The 17915-nt window shown below is 38.3% G+C and overlaps 1 protein-coding gene across 1 annotated transcript in view; it reads right to left on the reverse strand.

The window, feature by feature from the left end:
- Nucleotides 1-4302: 4302 nt before the first annotated feature.
- The window catches only part of LOC136709859 (neprilysin-like), a 65320-nt gene continuing 51707 nt past the window's right edge, over nt 4303-17915 (reverse strand). The window contains exons 14-23 of the mRNA XM_066685400.1: nt 17617-17715; nt 17246-17323; nt 13723-13826; nt 12872-12930; nt 12662-12781; nt 11376-11509; nt 9150-9215; nt 7121-7216; nt 4827-4903; nt 4303-4703 (exon numbers count right to left, since the gene is read on the reverse strand). Of these exons, the coding sequence (XP_066541497.1) occupies nt 4604-4703; nt 4827-4903; nt 7121-7216; nt 9150-9215; nt 11376-11509; nt 12662-12781; nt 12872-12930; nt 13723-13826; nt 17246-17323; nt 17617-17715 (933 nt within the window). The 3' untranslated portion in view covers nt 4303-4603. The remainder of the gene's footprint in view (nt 4704-4826; nt 4904-7120; nt 7217-9149; nt 9216-11375; nt 11510-12661; nt 12782-12871; nt 12931-13722; nt 13827-17245; nt 17324-17616; nt 17716-17915) is intronic.

Below are 17915 nucleotides of genomic sequence, written 5' to 3' on the forward strand. Positions count from 1 at the left end.
AAAATGGTCCTGTGTTTGTACGTAGACCTAGCTCCGTAAATGGGAGACAGATCAAAAGCATCTCCGTCTGAACTGGCTCAAGTGTTCACTTTTTCACAGCCATGAATTAGAAACTGCATCTGGAGGCATTTTCATAGTTTAGAGATGTTTAAATGTTGAAAAGCAAGAACAGAGATGAAGACACTTTTCTATTCCTACTCCATAGGTGGGTAACACTGACTTTAGCTGTTTCAGATGCATACCATAAGGAGGAACTTATTCCACATTTGGGAGATTGTGTGAAACAAACACATACCGAACAAGCTACAAATTGAGTTACAAATGAGTTTCTATGGTAATTCAAACAGTGAATAAAATTTTTAAGGCATGTTAAATTTCAAACCAGTCAACTTCTCAGACATACCAGTCCACATTAAGATGCTGAGCTTTTAAATGAACACAAATCGGAAGTTTTTGTTTTTCTGAACAGTTCTCCGGAATAATCTATGTTGTCTTTAAGGCTAACATACTACTGGGATTCCTTGAGAGTGCTAGAAACAATTATCACAAAGGTGATTTTGTTTTTTTCTGGGAGTGTCTACCTCTAACCGTTTAGGTTCATCACTTATACTTTACTGTTTGTTCTTGCTTATTTATTTCTTCTGTGTATAATGTTCAGCCTCTCATGTGATGATATGCTACCTAAAAAAGAAAAAAAAGACACAGGAATGCACAGGTTTGGCATTGACAATTTATTATTAAAACAAATTTTTCTTCTAGAAGATGCTTATTATTACAAAGTATCTAAATACAGGCATCTGAGGTATATCTGTCTGTGTGTGGACAAGTTGAGATGGATTTCTTCTGATTCAAGTGTCTGTGAAGATGAGCAGAGGCTAAATGTTTTCAAACAAAATAAAGGCCCTCAAGGTGTACATGTATATAAAATGTAAATGAACAGGCAGGTAGCTTTGTGAGTTTGTTTGTTTTTGTGTTTTGTTTTTGTTTTGTTTTGTTTTTTGTCTTTTCCCTGGAGACCACAAAAAAACAGAATGGTTTTGAAATCAAGTGATCTATGATTTGTAGTTTTGCTTTAACATGAGCTCAATGATTGTAGCGAAAAAATGAAAATATACATCTTGTACAACCAGATATGTGTTAACCATATCTGGGGCCTGTTTCACAAAGCAGGATTTCATGTTTAGTGGGCTCATTTTAAACTTAGTCCAATGTAACCTTGGATTGTTTTTTTTTTTTTTTTACCTCAAAATGGTGGATGAAAATTTTATCAGGATACAGCATGCTACATGGCTAACATGCTCCAGGGCTAGTTATGTTTAGATTTTCAGGTTAATTGTTGATGTTAACTAAAATTCAGAGGATGTATCCTCACCATTTGCCTTCTCCCAGGTGTGTGTATGGACTGGAAACTGGTCTAATGCTTTTACAAAACCCCAGTGTCAGTAAATGGCAAAAAAACCCAAAACAAAACATGTAAGGCTTTGTCTCTCTCTCTGTGCTCATGGCAGTGAAAAGTCATTTGGAGTTTTTTTTTGACAACAGAGAACTCCAAACACCGAAAAGCAATACCTGAGTTGAGGATATTGCTCTATTTCTGCTCCATAGGTGGGTATTATTGACTTATTTTTGTTTCGGATTACTTAAGGTGGAATGATCTTCAAATTCAGGAGACTGCTAATGCATGAAAGTAAACAAATACAGAAAATGCTACAAAACTGAAAAACTCAAGTTATAAATGAGTTTCTGTGGTAATTCAAGCAGTGAATAAAGCTTACAAACAAGAAACTGCACAAGTAACATTGAATGATGGTAGGTAAGAACTAAAAGTATTCTAAGTTGAACATGCTTTGTGAGACAGACCCCTGACCACAAATATAAATGTTTTTCAAAAAAAATATAATGATGCTTTTGACCATGTTTGGCTGCATTTGCAATCCAGTGTGATTTTGCACTTCAGAAGATAGAACTGTTGGTTAGGAAACATTTCAGATTCTTGAACTCCCACAAAGTGACAGTGGAATTGTGGAATAATGTCTTTGGTATGGATGGTACTTCATGTTAATTATGCTTACCCAGACCTTGCACTTTCGAAACTGTCATGGCAAAAGCACTGGATTATCTTAAGGCATTCTCACATTTGATGTTCAGTAAGTAGAAGAACACTTCATCACATACTCACACATACCTGCATACATCAAGGCCACCATACAGCTTAAAGGAAAAAAAATACCACACACACATAGATCTCACTCACAAATACACACTGTGTGTGTGTGTGTATATATATATATATATATATATATATATATATATATATATATATATATATATATATATATATATATATATATACCTATTCACCTTGGCATATTAGATAATTTCCTCTTCAAATCCATAAGGTTAAAAAAAATTCTGTTAGTCCAATATCATATTACTGTGCGATATACATATACCATTAAACACTTATCAGGTTTAAATCAGTTTTAGAATTACTGAATATGATAACAGACAGGGCAGTGCACAGATAATTTGGAGGGATTAAAAGAAAATAGGTAAAAAAAAAAAAAAAAAAAACCATATCAATGTCCCCATTTCCATTTTCACTTCTCAAAGCTAGTGTGAGCTCATTCTGAGTGACATCTGGAACAGTAAGCACTGATTACTGTCCTGTTTATTCAATGTACAGTTACAATATTTGAGTTATAGATAACCAACATATAACCAATAATCCAATCAAATAAATCTCAAATAAATGTTTATATACATATGAAATTACACTTTTATATAAAGAACTTTCTAAATGGATTGAAATGCTGAAATGAAACTTTAGAAATGGCACTTATTTAAAATTGACCACTTGTACAGTATGAGGACAAAAAAGCAGGGGCTCAAACTCCACTCGCAGTCTGTCTGTGCACATGCCTGATTGTACATCTTCCAAAATTATAATTTAGACTTGTAAATAACGTTCATGTTCACACTGTTTACCTGCATCATTTTCCATTTAACATTCAATGCATCAAAGACCATTCACTGATAAATATAACATTTAAGAATCTCAAAAAAATATATAACCAGCTTAAACTGCAATATTAGTCTATTGAAATAGATTAATCTAAATGTACTAATCTAAACGTACTATACTCCTCTCTGACATAAGATTCCTTGAGGCTCGTAATGTTCCATTTTTTGGTATGTACTGGAAATGTCTATTAGTAACTCAGCTGACCAAAGATGATTAAAGTTGCTATATTAGTGCTTGAAAGCTTTTGAACCCTTTTGAATCTTCTGTATTTCTGCCTATGACTTTTTACATAAAATGGGACTGTCAATGTCTGATCTTCACAACACATCTATTTTTTGGGAAATGTATCATGGCACAGTTGTTGATGTTCATTAGTCTGGAAAAGGTTACAAATCCATCTCTAAACAGTTTGGACATTACATCAAAGCAGACAGTGTACAAATGGAGGAAATTTAAGACCATTGTTTCCCTCCCAAGGGGTGTTCAAACAACTGGGATGTGGCATGTAATAGTCTGTGCGGTTAGGAAGGAACCCAGGGTAAATTGTAAGCAAAAGTCTGATCTCACATTGGCCAGTGTTAAAATTCATGAATTCACAACTGGGAAACACAGAACAACAATGGGTTGCATGGCAGGTTTGCAAGGAGAAAGTCACTGCTCTCCAAAAACAACAGCATGGCCTGTCTGTCGACATATGAAAACATGTGGTTTAAATGAGAAATATTGAACATAAAGAGAATGGAAACACTTTTCCAGCAAAAGAACTCTATTCCACCTGTTAAACATGGTGGTGATATTATAATATCATGATATGGTCTAGGCCATTTGTTGAATGTATTCTGAATTAACCAGCAGATGAGAATGTGGCTCTTAAAGACAATATCCCTAAAACCACATGTCAGAGTTGAAGCTATTCTGTATGAAGAAATGGGCTGAAATTCTTTCAAGTAGATATTCAGGACAAAATGTCCACATTATTATTATGTTTTACTAGTTCTACTAAAGGAAATGTAATATTACTGAGTGTAATATTGCATTTTTCTTGGATCTAATATTGGATATTTTTCCTCATCAAATAAATTACCAAGTTTAATACCTGGATTCATTTGTTTTTATTAGAGTTCTCTTTATCTACTCTTAGGATTATGTAGAACTATATAAAACTCTTAGGGGTTCACACGTTTTCAAGCACTACTGTACATGTGAATAATGTTGTGTTGTTTTTTTTTTTGTTGTTTTTTTTTCTTTGTTTTTTTTTGCAGCTCAGCAATTACCTTGCAAAATGCTACTGAAATCCCCCATTCATATTTTTTTATGTGGTAGAACATCATCATCATTATATAAACAGCAATAACCAAGGAGTCATTGGATGATCTTGTAGACTAACTAATTGGAAAGTTACATGTACGAGTAGACTGAAGTGCACTGGTGAAGTTAAGTGTTCTGTACCCTGTGAAGGAAATCAAAGAACATTTCAAGCCTGGACCAAGGTGGTCACATAGTCTAAAGAGAGGAGGGAGATTTCTCTGGGCCAGGAGGTTTGACTGAGCTCCATCATTCCCTCAATATTGGGAGTAATCACCACACCCGACAAGTGTTGTCAGGCACCATGTAGTCACTTCTCTGGCACTTGAATGCTTTGGCAAACTCTGGGAAGTTCTGTAATGAACCGAGAACCCTAAGGAGAAGGAAGAAAACAGAACATTCAGTAGGCGGCAGGAATAACAAAGATTAGGGGTAAAAGGGAACTGAAGACGACTTGATGTTTAGAACAATGAAGAGCAATTTCAGTTGGTCATACCTGAACTTCCCTGGACTATGGACATCGGTTTTGATGGAGTTAACAGCATGTTCTGGTCTGTGTGTTCCACACCATATCTGGAGGTAAATAAGGGTAAGTATGTGTTTATTTACAAAGGCTAGTGTCTACAAGGCTGTAGTTTAAACAAACATAATTCTGGAAAATCCTGGTGGATTAGTAACATATATATGTTCTGTCCACAGCTGTGTAAAAGGCAGATTTAAGCTTCTGAGCAGAATCAATGTGGAGTCTGAGAAAAGCCTGAGAAAGTGGCCTACACTGTTGTGAGCATTTATACTTGTGCATTGGTGCGTCTGCATCACCTGGGTCCACACTCCTATTGATGCATAGTTAATAATAATAATAATAATAACCACGTGGGTTTCCTCCAGGTGCTCCGGTTTCCTCCCACAGTCCAAAATCACACGATGGTACGTGGATTGGAGACTCAAATGTGTCCGTAGGTGTGAGTGAATGTGTGAGTGTGTGTATTGCCCTGTGAAGGACTGGCGCCCCCTCCAGGGTGTGTTCCCACCTTGCGCCCAATGATTCCAGGTAGGCTCTGGACCCACCGCGACCCTGAACTGGATAATTGGTTACAGATAATGAATGAATGAATAATAATAATAATAATAGTAATAAGATAATATTATATTTTATTAAGTTCTTTTGAAAATCCCAAAACACTGACAATTAGGACACAGCACAAAAAACAAATACAATAAAAAAGGTACAAACAAATCACACACACTAAATAAATAAATACATAAAACAATAGTACATAGAGGACAATGAACAGCACCAGGCCACATCCTGGGTCCCCAGACTGACTGTCATTGTAAATAGTATCAGTTTTCGTGGCCTGTAGCAAGAAATCGACCACCAGCAGCAGAGACCACTGATCGCCAGCCACAGTCAGCGGATATTAAGAACATGCACACATAATGCCCAAGGCAAACAAATCCTTTGAGACATAATGCTGAAGACCAAATTAAAAATAAAAAAAACCTTTGAGACAGAATTAGCAGAGAGAAGTAGTAGAGAATTTCCCTCTGTTTATATCGAGACACCATTGCTGTCAAACTGGGTGTCCCATATGGTTTTACTGTTTAAATGTAAGGTAATTTAGTATATTTCAAATATTAATTAATAGTGGCAGCAGGGGCTCAGCACCATGAAAGGATATCATAGTGGGACCTCCGTCCATCATCCCCTATGGGTTGTGGGGGTGAGGTTGGTGGTTACATGTCGTTTACTATTAAAGCATGAAATCAGTTTGGGCCAAACTAAATCCATGTTTTTCTTAAAGAGGGCATATAGACCTGTTTTTTTTTTAGGATGGGTTTTTATTCTAGCCCAGCATGAGTTATTCAAACTCCCTGGAACCTTGTTTTTGCATAGTTTTTTCTGCGCACTATGGTAATATTTCAATATAGTTTTCCATATAGTTGGGAAAAGTCACATTAAATATTTGAAGAAATCAAGATTAAAGAGCACATTTGCAAACTGAAAAGAAATTTGATTAATGGAACATCATATTTCATACAAATATTTTTATTATATTTCAATTGTTCATTTTCATTATTAGTTATTGGAGTTAAATATATTTTTTGCAGCTAATGTATAGGTGTGAACACTCCCTTTAGTTTACTTTCATTTATCTGCAGCTCAGAGATAAATGAGCTAACTTCAATCAGCAAATAAAAGGCAGTGCAAATGAATCAGGAACACAGAATAAGTAACTAAATTCAGCATTGTCCCCTTGTGGTGGGTAAGTAAAGGGAATGTGCAATGGGGAGCAAGAGTTTGTGTGCAGCATGTGTTCAGCGGACTGTGGGGGGTGTGCTACTGGACACTATAGGTGGCAGAATGGAACAGTGGGATAACAGCATGTGTTATGAGAATCATGTTCAGTGCTTCTCCAACAAAGGTATACCTAACAATTCTAAGGGCCTCTGTTGGTCACAGACCCATAGAGTTGTCCTAATTTTTCCCACATATGGTGGGGCACCATAGACTGGCAGGTAGACTGAAAGCTTAATTTGCCAATTTGCACAGTAAGGGTATACTTGATATTGTAGTCTCTTAGATTGTCCTGTCTGGTTTTGCTGATTAATGTTAAATGTCCTTTTGATTATAGAGTCATCTATAACTAAGTAACCCCTTGTAGAGGGTAGGCATTTAAGTCTTTCTTAGAGGTTTTAAGATTTGTGCATTTATTTGTCAGTTTCCATTGCTATCATCAAGTAAATACCTTGACATTAGGAATGAAAATTAGTAAAACCAAGACTCACCTGTGCAAAGTTTAGGAAGAAAAGCTGCTCATGGTTAAGCTCAAGTCCAGGCAGAGGAGCTTCCTTCCCATGCTTCCTGACGTAATTTTGGTATGCCTGGAACAAGCAAATATTTTAATCAGTTCTCTTTCAGATTGACTACAGAACTGGAAGTATCCACCACACTGCTGTCTGGAGAGCACAGGGATGGATTGACTACATGTCAGGGATCACAGAGCGGACTGACGGAAGCGGACGCACTCGCTAAAACACTGAATACTTTATTTCAACTAAAGAAAACAAAACAAAGACAGGCAGACTTGGACAGTGAAACACACACAACGACACAACTTGACTTGGGGAATGAAACGAGTAAGAGAACGAATGACCGACAAAAGGAAGTGAAGGAAGGGGACTTAAATACAAAACACAGACGAGACGCACATGAGACAGATAACGAGGGGGCAGGGTAACAAATGAGACACAAACGAGGAGGCGGAACAAAGGCGTGACTAGAGCAACAACAAAACAGAGCCATGTGCTGAGAGAGCACATGGCCGAGAAAACAGACATGACAAGACGATGGCGTGACAGATGCCCCCCCTGAACGCGCAACACGCGTACACCTAAAACCCCCAGGAGCTGGCACAGGAGAGGGCACGGAAAACAAGACAAACTAGGACAAGACAAGGAACCATTAGGAGACGGGACTCAGGACAAGACAGGAACAGACATAGGAACTGGGGACACGACAGGACCGGATATATGAAACGGGACACGGGACATGAGAGGAGACTGACAAAGGAGGGCAACAGGAGACTGAACAAGAGACTGGACAGGTGACTGAAAAAAGGAGACAGGAATTGGGGCTGGAAAGGACTTGACAGGACGGGAGTGGACATATGAGTCTTAACAGGAGACTGGGGTTGTATATTAGACAGGAACTGTGACAAGACTGGGGACAGAAGACTGGACATGGGCAGGTGACAGGACGGGACTGGAATGGAGACAAGACAGGTGACTGAACACTGGACGGATACGGGGACTGGACATGAGGCAGGACAGGTGACAGGACTGGGTGCTGGGAATGGACAGGAGACTGGACTTGAGACAGGACAGAGGGTTGAAACGGGGACTGGACTAGAGACTGGACAGAGGGTTGAAACGGGGACTGGACTAGAGACTGGACAGAGGGTTGAAAAGGGGGCTGAACTAGAGACTGGACAGAGGGTTGAAACAGGGACTGGGCTGGAGACAAGACAGGAGAAGAGACAGGTGACATGACACTAGACTGAAACGTGGACTGGACTGGATTAACAGGGGACTGGACATGACTTGGCAGGGGAACAGGGACCAGGATGTTTACAGGGACTGACACGAACACAGTGACAGGGACGGGAACAGAGACAAAGCATTCACGGAGACAGGAACGGCGGGTGCCGCATTCACAGAGACAGGAAAGGCGGGTGCCGCGTTCACGGTGACAGGAGCGGCCTGGGTGTCCGCCTTCACGGAGACAGGAGCGGCGGGTGCCACATTCACGAAGACAGGAGCGTCTGGTGCCACCTTCACGGTGACAGGAGCGGCGGACGCCGCCTTCACGGTGACAGGAGCGGACTGACGGAAGCGGATGCACTCGCTAAAACACTGAACACTGAATGTGGCGTGACACCACATGAACAAATTAGACGCTTTTATAAAATCAGGTTGCAATTGCATGTAATATTTGTCTTTTGGCATGAAGGTCTTTTTTTCTTAAGTTAGGGTTTAAGGCCAATATGCAAGTCATCACAATGGACCATAGGAATCCATCTTAAACAAGAATAACCCAAGATTATGAAGTCAATATTGTAGATGTCAGAATTCAACAGATTTCAGACCAGTGTTTATTTTGATTGACATTAATCTTTGCATAGGCCCAGCTCTTTGTCTACAATGAAATGATAGTAGGCTTGAATTCTCTGCAAAATGTTTATGAGGCAATTTTCTTGGGCAGCAAGAATGGACCACAAGGCATAGATGGAGACAAAGGTGACAGTCCTGTACTTACTTGATAAGACTGGCGAATGCCCCCATTGTCTGCTATATTCTCTCCGAGTGTGTTATTCCCATTCAGCTGCTCATAAAAATCACAAGAAAAAAAGAAAAAATGATGAAAAAACACACACTAAATAGCTGAAATTTGATGCTCTTTTCTTTCTACATCTACTAAAAACAGCACAGACTCTTTAGGTTCCAGGAATACAATTTGAGGAAGAATGTGATAAAAATGAGCTATTAACAACTCGGCAGAATGTGAGGGAGATATGCTGACACACACAAAAGAATCTGCTTCATTCAAGTACTATGGGACTCAAAGAAACTCAAGAGTGTATGGCAATTATGTAGTAGACAACATGACAGTACTTTGTCATAATCATTACATAATTTTTTTTCTGAGTGTTGTGGATATTTTCTGGAAACCCCACTTCAGGAAAATATAGGACACTTTCCAAAAAATGCAATAAACAGTGAAATCTTTAATTTGTTAATTCACTTCAGCAAAGATTCCTAAATTGGCAGATCACCCATGCCATGGGCACTTATGCACTCACATGTCATCACAGACATGTTTTTTTGCACTTTCGGTCAGTAACAGCGTGGATGGTATTTTACATCGTTGACACATGGAGTCCATTGTCAGATTTTCCCCAAAATAAGATGAAACATGGACTACTCAGACCACAGAATGTTTCCACTGTCTTTTGGTCCATTTTGGGACCATAGAACCAGTGTTTCTTCCCAAAATGAATATATAGCTTCCTGTCTTCATAATACAGTTTCAGATTGCATTTCTTGATGCAGCGGTGAACTTTGTTAATGAAAACAGTTTTCCCAAGTACTCCCGAGCCACTGTGGCTATATTTATCACATAAGCACGATTGTTTCTCATTCAGTGGTGTCTCAGAGCCTGAACATTATGATCATTCAACAATGATTGAACAAGGACTGAGATTTCTCACAATTTTATGTTTAGTATATGATAAAAGACTTAAATTCTTTACAATCTTGCATTGAAAAGTACTCTTTGGTATATTCCACAATTCTCTCATAGATAAAGTGATGAGCAACCACCTATTTTTTTTAGTCAGAGTCCTTTATGAATGCTCCTTTTTATATTCAATTATTTATAGTGCAGTGCTTCAAAACAGTGTGACAGTGTGTCTATAAACATAAACATGGGTTGCAGGCATCAAATTATAAACATGTTTATATAGTATACAGAACACAATCAAGTTAGTCTCTGAAAACATTGGAAACATTTTCTTTGTCCTTTCATCTGTTAAATATAAAATGATGAGGATAAACATATTACATATTCATGCTAACTATTGCATTTTACAAAATGTCACAAATTTTCTGGATGGAAGATATTTGAAAATTTAAAAAATGCATTCAGTTAATGAATATCTAGGTTTCATTCATTCATTCATTCATTATCTGTAACTGCTTATCCAATTAAGGGTCGCAGTGGGTCCAGAGTCTACCTGAATCAATGGGCGCAAGGCGGGAATACACCGCGGAGGGGGCGCCATTTTGAGTCGCCAATCCACCTACCAACGTGTGTTTTTGGACTGTGGGAGGAAACCGGAGCACCCGGAGGAAACCCACGCGGACACGGAGAGAACACACCAACTCCTCACAGACAGTCACTCGGAGAGGGAATCAAACCCACAACCTCCAGGCCCCTGGAGCTGTGTGACTGCGACACTACCTGCTGTGCCACCGTGCCGCCCAATATCTAGGTTTTTTTCTTTTAATTTAACATTCCCAGTTCTAGCTTCTTCTACTCTGTTAAAATGTGTCATGAGTAATTTATTTAATTTCATACTTCTTTTTCAAATTTTATTCTCAATGGCTGCCATACATGACTTTATGTTTTGCACATAAATTTGAAAAATATAAGACAAAACTCAGGAGTCGAGAAGGCTCTTATGAAGAAGAATTGCAAGTGAATACTACTGCAGCTGTGTTCCTTCACCTCTGTGCTAATGTTTGCAGCCTGAGCAAAACCTGGTGTACCACAAGTTGACAAAATGTTATTTTCTGTATCTTGCAATTTGAAAGAATGAATGTAGAATCAACTCATTTAGAATCATTTTATGCATATGTCAAAAGTTTTTTTGTTTCCAAATTTTGATTAGAATGATATTTTAAAAATACATATTTTATTGGTTAATTCAAATCAGCACCCATGTTTCAACATGCAGAGTGTATATTATATTTAAGTTCATACATTCTGTCCATTGGCCAGGTCCCAGGAGAAGCTGTTGTACTGGTCCACGATACATTTGGACAGTTCTTGGAACTTCTGTGTGGAGGATTGGGTCCACCAATCCTTCAGATCTCCGTCTTTATCAAAGTTTCGCCCTGTAGGAGTATACATGATTGTGAGATAGCAGTGATGGCAGGTCTACAGTTTCAAATGGGTTTATCAATTTCTGTGAGGATTGGACTGTATTCAGCTTCATAATGAAAAGTATAATCAGGGAATTCAGTTCATTAAGGTGCTGGATAGAACTGCATCACTCAAGAGAACACAGATCCAGTGCTTTGCTGCAGAGTTATGAGAGGCTTAATACCCTTCTAGCCCTCACTTTGTATTGAGCATGGTGCATAGCCTGCTTTAATGTATCAAAACCTATAGGCCAATGCTTTTCTATGGAAATTATTCAAGCTGTGTCTAGAAAGCCCACAATATGTGCACTTTAAAGGGGATGACTATGATTGTGGGGAACTGCAGTTCTCTCTGGTTTGTTTAAGTTCAGTAGCTCAGCGTCTTTTAAGGTTATATTTATAAAGTTATTTTTATATGGCTGGAATTTCATTTTCTGTACGTTTTTACACAGTGTTCAAATTACCACAGAAACTTGTTTTTAATGTGGGTTCCTAATTGAACAATCTGAAACAGCAAAATTAAGTCAACATTACCCACATGTGGAACAGGAATAAAGCAATATCGTCATCTCTTTTCATGATTTTCACCATATGATGGGCTCTTTGCCATTTTGTATTGCCATCAACAGAGAGAGAGGGGAAGCCTACCATATCTGACTGAACCACTTTGGTTTTAGTTGCTTACTGACACCGTGCCTCATATAAACATTAGACCAGTTTCCAGCACACAGACTGGAGAGTCAGCAAATGATGAAAAAATATTTTTTTTTATTACAATCATGAATGTTGCCTTTAAACTAACATACACTCTTTCAAAATAAAAGTGATACAGAGGATTCTTTGAGTGATTCCATAGAAGAACCACTTTGGTTCCATAAAGAGCCATGTTTGTTTAAGAGATTTGTGAGTGTGAATAACCTTTCATAGGTTTACAAAATACAATATTAAGGTGCTTTAACCAATTAAAAGTATTTGCAAAATTGTTCTATATGGAACAAAACGTGGTTTTTCTATGGCATCACTCAAAGAAACCCTCTGTAGCTCCTGTATTTTAAAGAGCATTCTTTATTAGGGGAGGTGTCTACACACAGTAGTAGTAGCACAGATGGGAGCAGTTTTCCTCACCGTTGTCATCAAAACCATGGGTGATCTCATGGCCAATCACCATCCCGATGCCACCATAGTTCAGAGACCAAGGCTGACCTTTACCAAAGAATGGTGGTTGAAGTATCCCAGCTGGAAATACTGAGAGACAGAAAGAGAGATTTCGTCAACATACCTACATATAACGACCAGTTAATAAAATGCTTTCTATCAAATTTATATTTTTGTTACCTATTTGGTTTCTGCTGGATGAGTAAAACGCATTGACCACCGCTGCCCCTGAGATCCACCTTGAGTTTAAAGATGACACATTTGAAGTTAATGGATTCCACATTTCATGTTAATGTTTTAGGACAGGTCTACATTAAAGGTGGTCTCTTTTTAGCAGTTACTAACCTTGGATGATGACTTGCTATTTTGGAAAGAGACATTTATCATTACATGGACAAGACAAGGTCAGTATCCTAGAAGCTGACTGAGTCTGGTTTTGGAAGAAAATATACTCTCAGCATAGACAGTCATTCATTTATTCATTCGTTGTCTGTAACCGTTTATCCAGTTCTACCCATAACCCTAGGACTCAGTTGTACCACCATGCCACCCCAACAGAGACAGGCCATTGAAAATTCTTTAGAGTTTAGGAGACTTAAGTATGACTGGGTTGGATTTATTTTCAATGGGTAGATGAGGTAGTGCAGGTAGATGAGCTAGGATGTGTGCATTAGTTTTGATGGGAAAATACTACTTGATATATACACTTCTTCACTTAAAAAAGAAAAAAAAAAAAAAATATATATATATATATATATATAAACATACATTTATTTCAGCTGTTTTCTTTTTCTATTTACTTTATGTAAATATGCTGTGTTAAATAAATGCTGTTAAGATCTTGCAGGCAGTTTGTTATACACTTAATGTAGGGCACTACATGTCTCCTTTATTTGAGTAGCAGAGTACACAAGAAATCCTTGTTTAAAGAAAGAAAATATTTACTTTGCAGTTTGCTGCCATAAAATAGCCCCATTGCTCTCCAACTATGTGTCTGAGAAAAAAGTCCAGAACAGAGCAAAGTATCTTACTCTTCTTTGTTGACTTTCACCCTCAGCCTCTTCAGCCTTTTCTTCTGACCAAATTCCAGGTTCTGCAAGATGTTCTCAAAGTATTCCTCAGGATTGTAGGTCAGCTGGAATATTAAAATGTGTTCTAAAAACATTATACAATCTAGTCTAACATAACATCTGGTATTGCACCAAAGATTCAAAGCTGGCACCTTGACTGTTTTATGTATACTTTTGCTGCATCAGACTTTCCAGCTGGGAAATTAACACATCTTTTATATAAACAAAGATCAAGTAATTTGTAATATAAAAACTCAAGTAATTTATCACTACAAAGATTGTCGAAGTACGTCTGACAGGATCATTTTCCTGTACATTTACAGTAATTTACAGGCAGCAGTATTGTGCTGTTTTTTTTACAGGACTTATACTGTGATAAATAAAGCACATTGCACATAAAATAATATATTAAATAAAAGTTATTACTGTATTTTTTTCTTTAGAGGCAGTTAACTGTATATTTAATTTAGGGATGGACCTGAATACTTGATTAGTCTTTCGCTAGCAGGTATTTTGTTTTTATTAGGTACTTTTTTAGGTATTTTTTGATAAAGGCAACACTCCACTCCACCCATATTCAGGCTCTTCAGTGCCAAAATTGGCACAGCTCTCAGCTCTGCTACTTGAACCACATTCACCGCTATTCAGGCTTGTCAACATAAAAGACCTTGCATGGACTTCAGTATTGACAATGTCACGCTGTTAAAACTGCTAAAAATAAGAATGCAAATGTAAATATAAGAAATGAACTTCAGACCTTCTATAAATACATTCTTATAAACAAAGTACCTCATTGTTAACAAGTGATTAACAATGTTTAAGCAAAATAAATGAGGATGAAAACACAAGTCAAACTCCTCATGCTACAAGTGATTCATGCTGAAAAGACAATCACCCAGCATCCTGTTAACAGTAAGTTATGTACTTAGAAAATGCTTACATGGGGTGATATAATTACAGTGAAGATACCCATATTCAGTCCACAGCAATGTTCTATATTTAAATGACACAGTAGTTTGCTATGATTCCCTGTATCAGTGTTTTTTTGTTTTGTTTTGTTTTTTGTTTTGTTTTTACAATTAACTTAATCACACTTTTATTTTAAGTAGATTGGACTATCGTAATGCTTTGGTTTTCCAAAATAGTCAATTGAGCAAATACAGTGGATTCAGAACTCTTATATCCTTTAGAAATTAATTTGAAATCTATTTGTATACAGAGCTCTTAGCACTCTGTTTATATCATTTTATGTGTCTTGAGGTGTCCTTAGGTCCTCCATATCAAGTGTGTTAAATATTGAAAAAAGTACACATTAATATGACTTGGGAAGCAGTACTTATTCACTAGGCACCTAAATGTAACGTCCTGTCTGTTTTCCTCACCATGTGCTCATGTAGCACATGGCTCTGGTTGTTGTTATCTGTCTCTGCTCCTGTCCAGTCCCAGTACCCGGCCTCAGTCCCGTCACCTGTCCTGTCTCCCGTTCTGTCCCCAGTCTTGTCTTCATTGTCTACACCTGTCCAGTCTCGGTCCCTGTCCACTATCCAGCCCAATGTCCAGCACCCTGTCCTGTCCCCCGTCCAATCTCTTGTTTCTATGTCTCCGTTTCAGTCTCCAGTCCAGTCTCCGTTTCAGTCCTCTGTCTTGTCCCAAGTCCCGTCTCCTGTTTCTAGTCCTGTCCAGTGTCCGTTTCAGTCTAGTCTCTTGTCCTCAGTTCAATCTCCCTTCCAGTCCTTGGTTCAGTCTCCTGTTTCTGCCCCTGTCCTGTCCAGTCTCCGTTCTAGTCGCGTGTCTTGTCTCCTGTCTATTCCCCTGTTCAGTCTTCTGTCTGGTCTCAAGTTCTGTCTCCTGATGTTCCCCTTTGTCAGTCTCCTGTCCTGTCCAGAGCCTAGTTTCCAGTCTTGTCATCTTCACAGCTCCATTTTCTGTACCTGCTCCTGTCTTGTCCTGAGTCCTGTCACCTATGAGTTTATTGTCCTGTCAGTATTGTCTTGTTCTGTTTTGTTTTCCAGGCTCCTCTCCTGCACCAGCTCCTGGAGGGTTTAGGTTTACGCTCCCCAGGAGTTGCGCGTTATGGAGGGGGCATCTGTAACGTCCTGTCTGTTTTCCTCACCATGTGCTCATGTAGCACATGGCTATGGTTGTTGTTATTGTCTCTGCCCTAGTCCTGCCTTAGCTCCGCCCTCTTGTCAGTGTCTCCTTTGTAGTCCTGCCCTCTCATTATTGTCCCCAAGTGTTCCTTGTCAGTGCTCTGTATATATAGTCCCTTTGTTTCAGTATTCCCTTGTCGGTTCTTGTGTGTGTAGATGTGTATTTCACTTTCTCTGCATCTCCCATGTCTACCCCTGTTTTAGCTTATCTGTCTGTTCCTGTTTTGTTCTTGTGGTTAGTTTGTGAAACTCCTTGCTTGTGTTTGTTTTGTTTTTGTTCCTGTTAAATAAAAGATTACTTGCGTTTACGTCCACCTCCCTTGTCTGTCCTGCACAACTGTGACACTAAACTTTGAAACACTAACAGAGTAATACAGAAGCACATATTTTTAAACCAGAACCTTAAATGCTTTTAATTTAATTTATTAATAAAAATTAGAATTAGGCTTTTATTATTAGGTGATTCATGAGATGATTTTGTCAGGATCGAAAGATGCAGTGGTAAAAGCAGCAGCGCCAATCACAAAAACAGGAAGGATGTGGAATCCAAAAGTGGCCGTGCAGATACCCAGGAGCTCATTAGAACTAAGGGATGTGATTGGCCAAGTACAATGCGGAAGAGGAGGCCTTAAGTCAGGTGATTCATGGAAAGCTTTTAGTAAGGCCACATCACCAGATAGAAGACAAATGATGACTAGTTTTATTCGGGAGCAGGAGGAGGAGGCAGGGTAGGTATAAATGACATAATCAGGAAATCATAAAAAGACATAATCAGGTGCTAAGGGTTTTAGCATGTTTCTTGGACAGCAAAGGGCTAGAGTTTAATACACTGACAAGTAGCTGTAGCAATAAAATTGTTAGCTTTGTGCATGAGGGACAATGTGTTTGAGAAAGTGCACAGGCTACAAATATTGGTAGATGGAGTGAAGCATGAGATTGGAAATTACTACTGGACGTAGGAAAAAAGCTGCAGGTCCCAGAGTGCATTGTGTTAACTACACTGAGGCCAGACATGTTGCTCTACTCTGAAAGTAAACGGATAATTAATGGTTCCATTTGAGTATGCAATAGATGAATTATTTGAAAGGAAGAAGCTGAAGTATGCATATTAATAGTAATAATATTAATAGCAGTAATAGTGGAGGTAATAGCATTAGTATTAATAGTGGTAGTAGTAAGATTAATAGCAGTAGTAATATAATAGTAATAAAATAAGTAATAGTAGTAGTTGTAGTAATGTAGGAATATAAATAAAATAAATATTTTTATTATTAATAATATTATATAAATGACCATTACATATTCTCTGTTTCCTGCTAAATATTACAACTCACGTCTTTATATTCCTCGTCCAGAAGAGTGTTGTTCATAATGCTTTCTGAAAAGCCGATTCTCTCTCGAATAGCTCGGGCCTGCAAGGAGCAAAAGTAAATATGAATCATTGACTTGTTTACAGAATATCAGGCAGCAATTACAAAGTGTATGATGGTTGTTATTGTGGAATCAAATATTGATTACATTGAGACAATCTTAAAGACTGCAGCTAGCTTTGTCAAATGACAATTTCGATCCTAGTCAGTCCATCATTATTTATATAGGAGGCTTGTTTATTTCTTGCTTGTCTCTTTGTATGTTTATTTATTTTACATAGGGTAAGGTCAAGGCATAGCTAAGATGTTGCCACAACAACCAGTAAGCATGTCACCTTCTCCTCTGCTGCTTTCTTGGTTTCACCGTCCATCCAGGTGAGGTCATGGAGGTTGCTCACAAACACCTCTCTGATGTTGGTGATCATCTCATCCATCTGAGCCAATCGCGGAACAGCAGATTAGGCACAAGTTAAACATTTCCAACAAATCTGCATCAAATGCTGATCACTGCACAATCTAAAGACATCCCAGTTTGATTGGCTTACTCTGACCTTGTTTTTTTGGACTAGAATAAAATCACTGGATTATGAGCACCTACTTTGTATCTACATTCACCGTAGAGTGATCTGTCACC

This window comes from Hoplias malabaricus, chromosome 11 (genome assembly GCF_029633855.1).
Source record: "Hoplias malabaricus isolate fHopMal1 chromosome 11, fHopMal1.hap1, whole genome shotgun sequence".
Classification (NCBI taxonomy): Eukaryota; Metazoa; Chordata; class Actinopteri; order Characiformes; family Erythrinidae; genus Hoplias; species Hoplias malabaricus.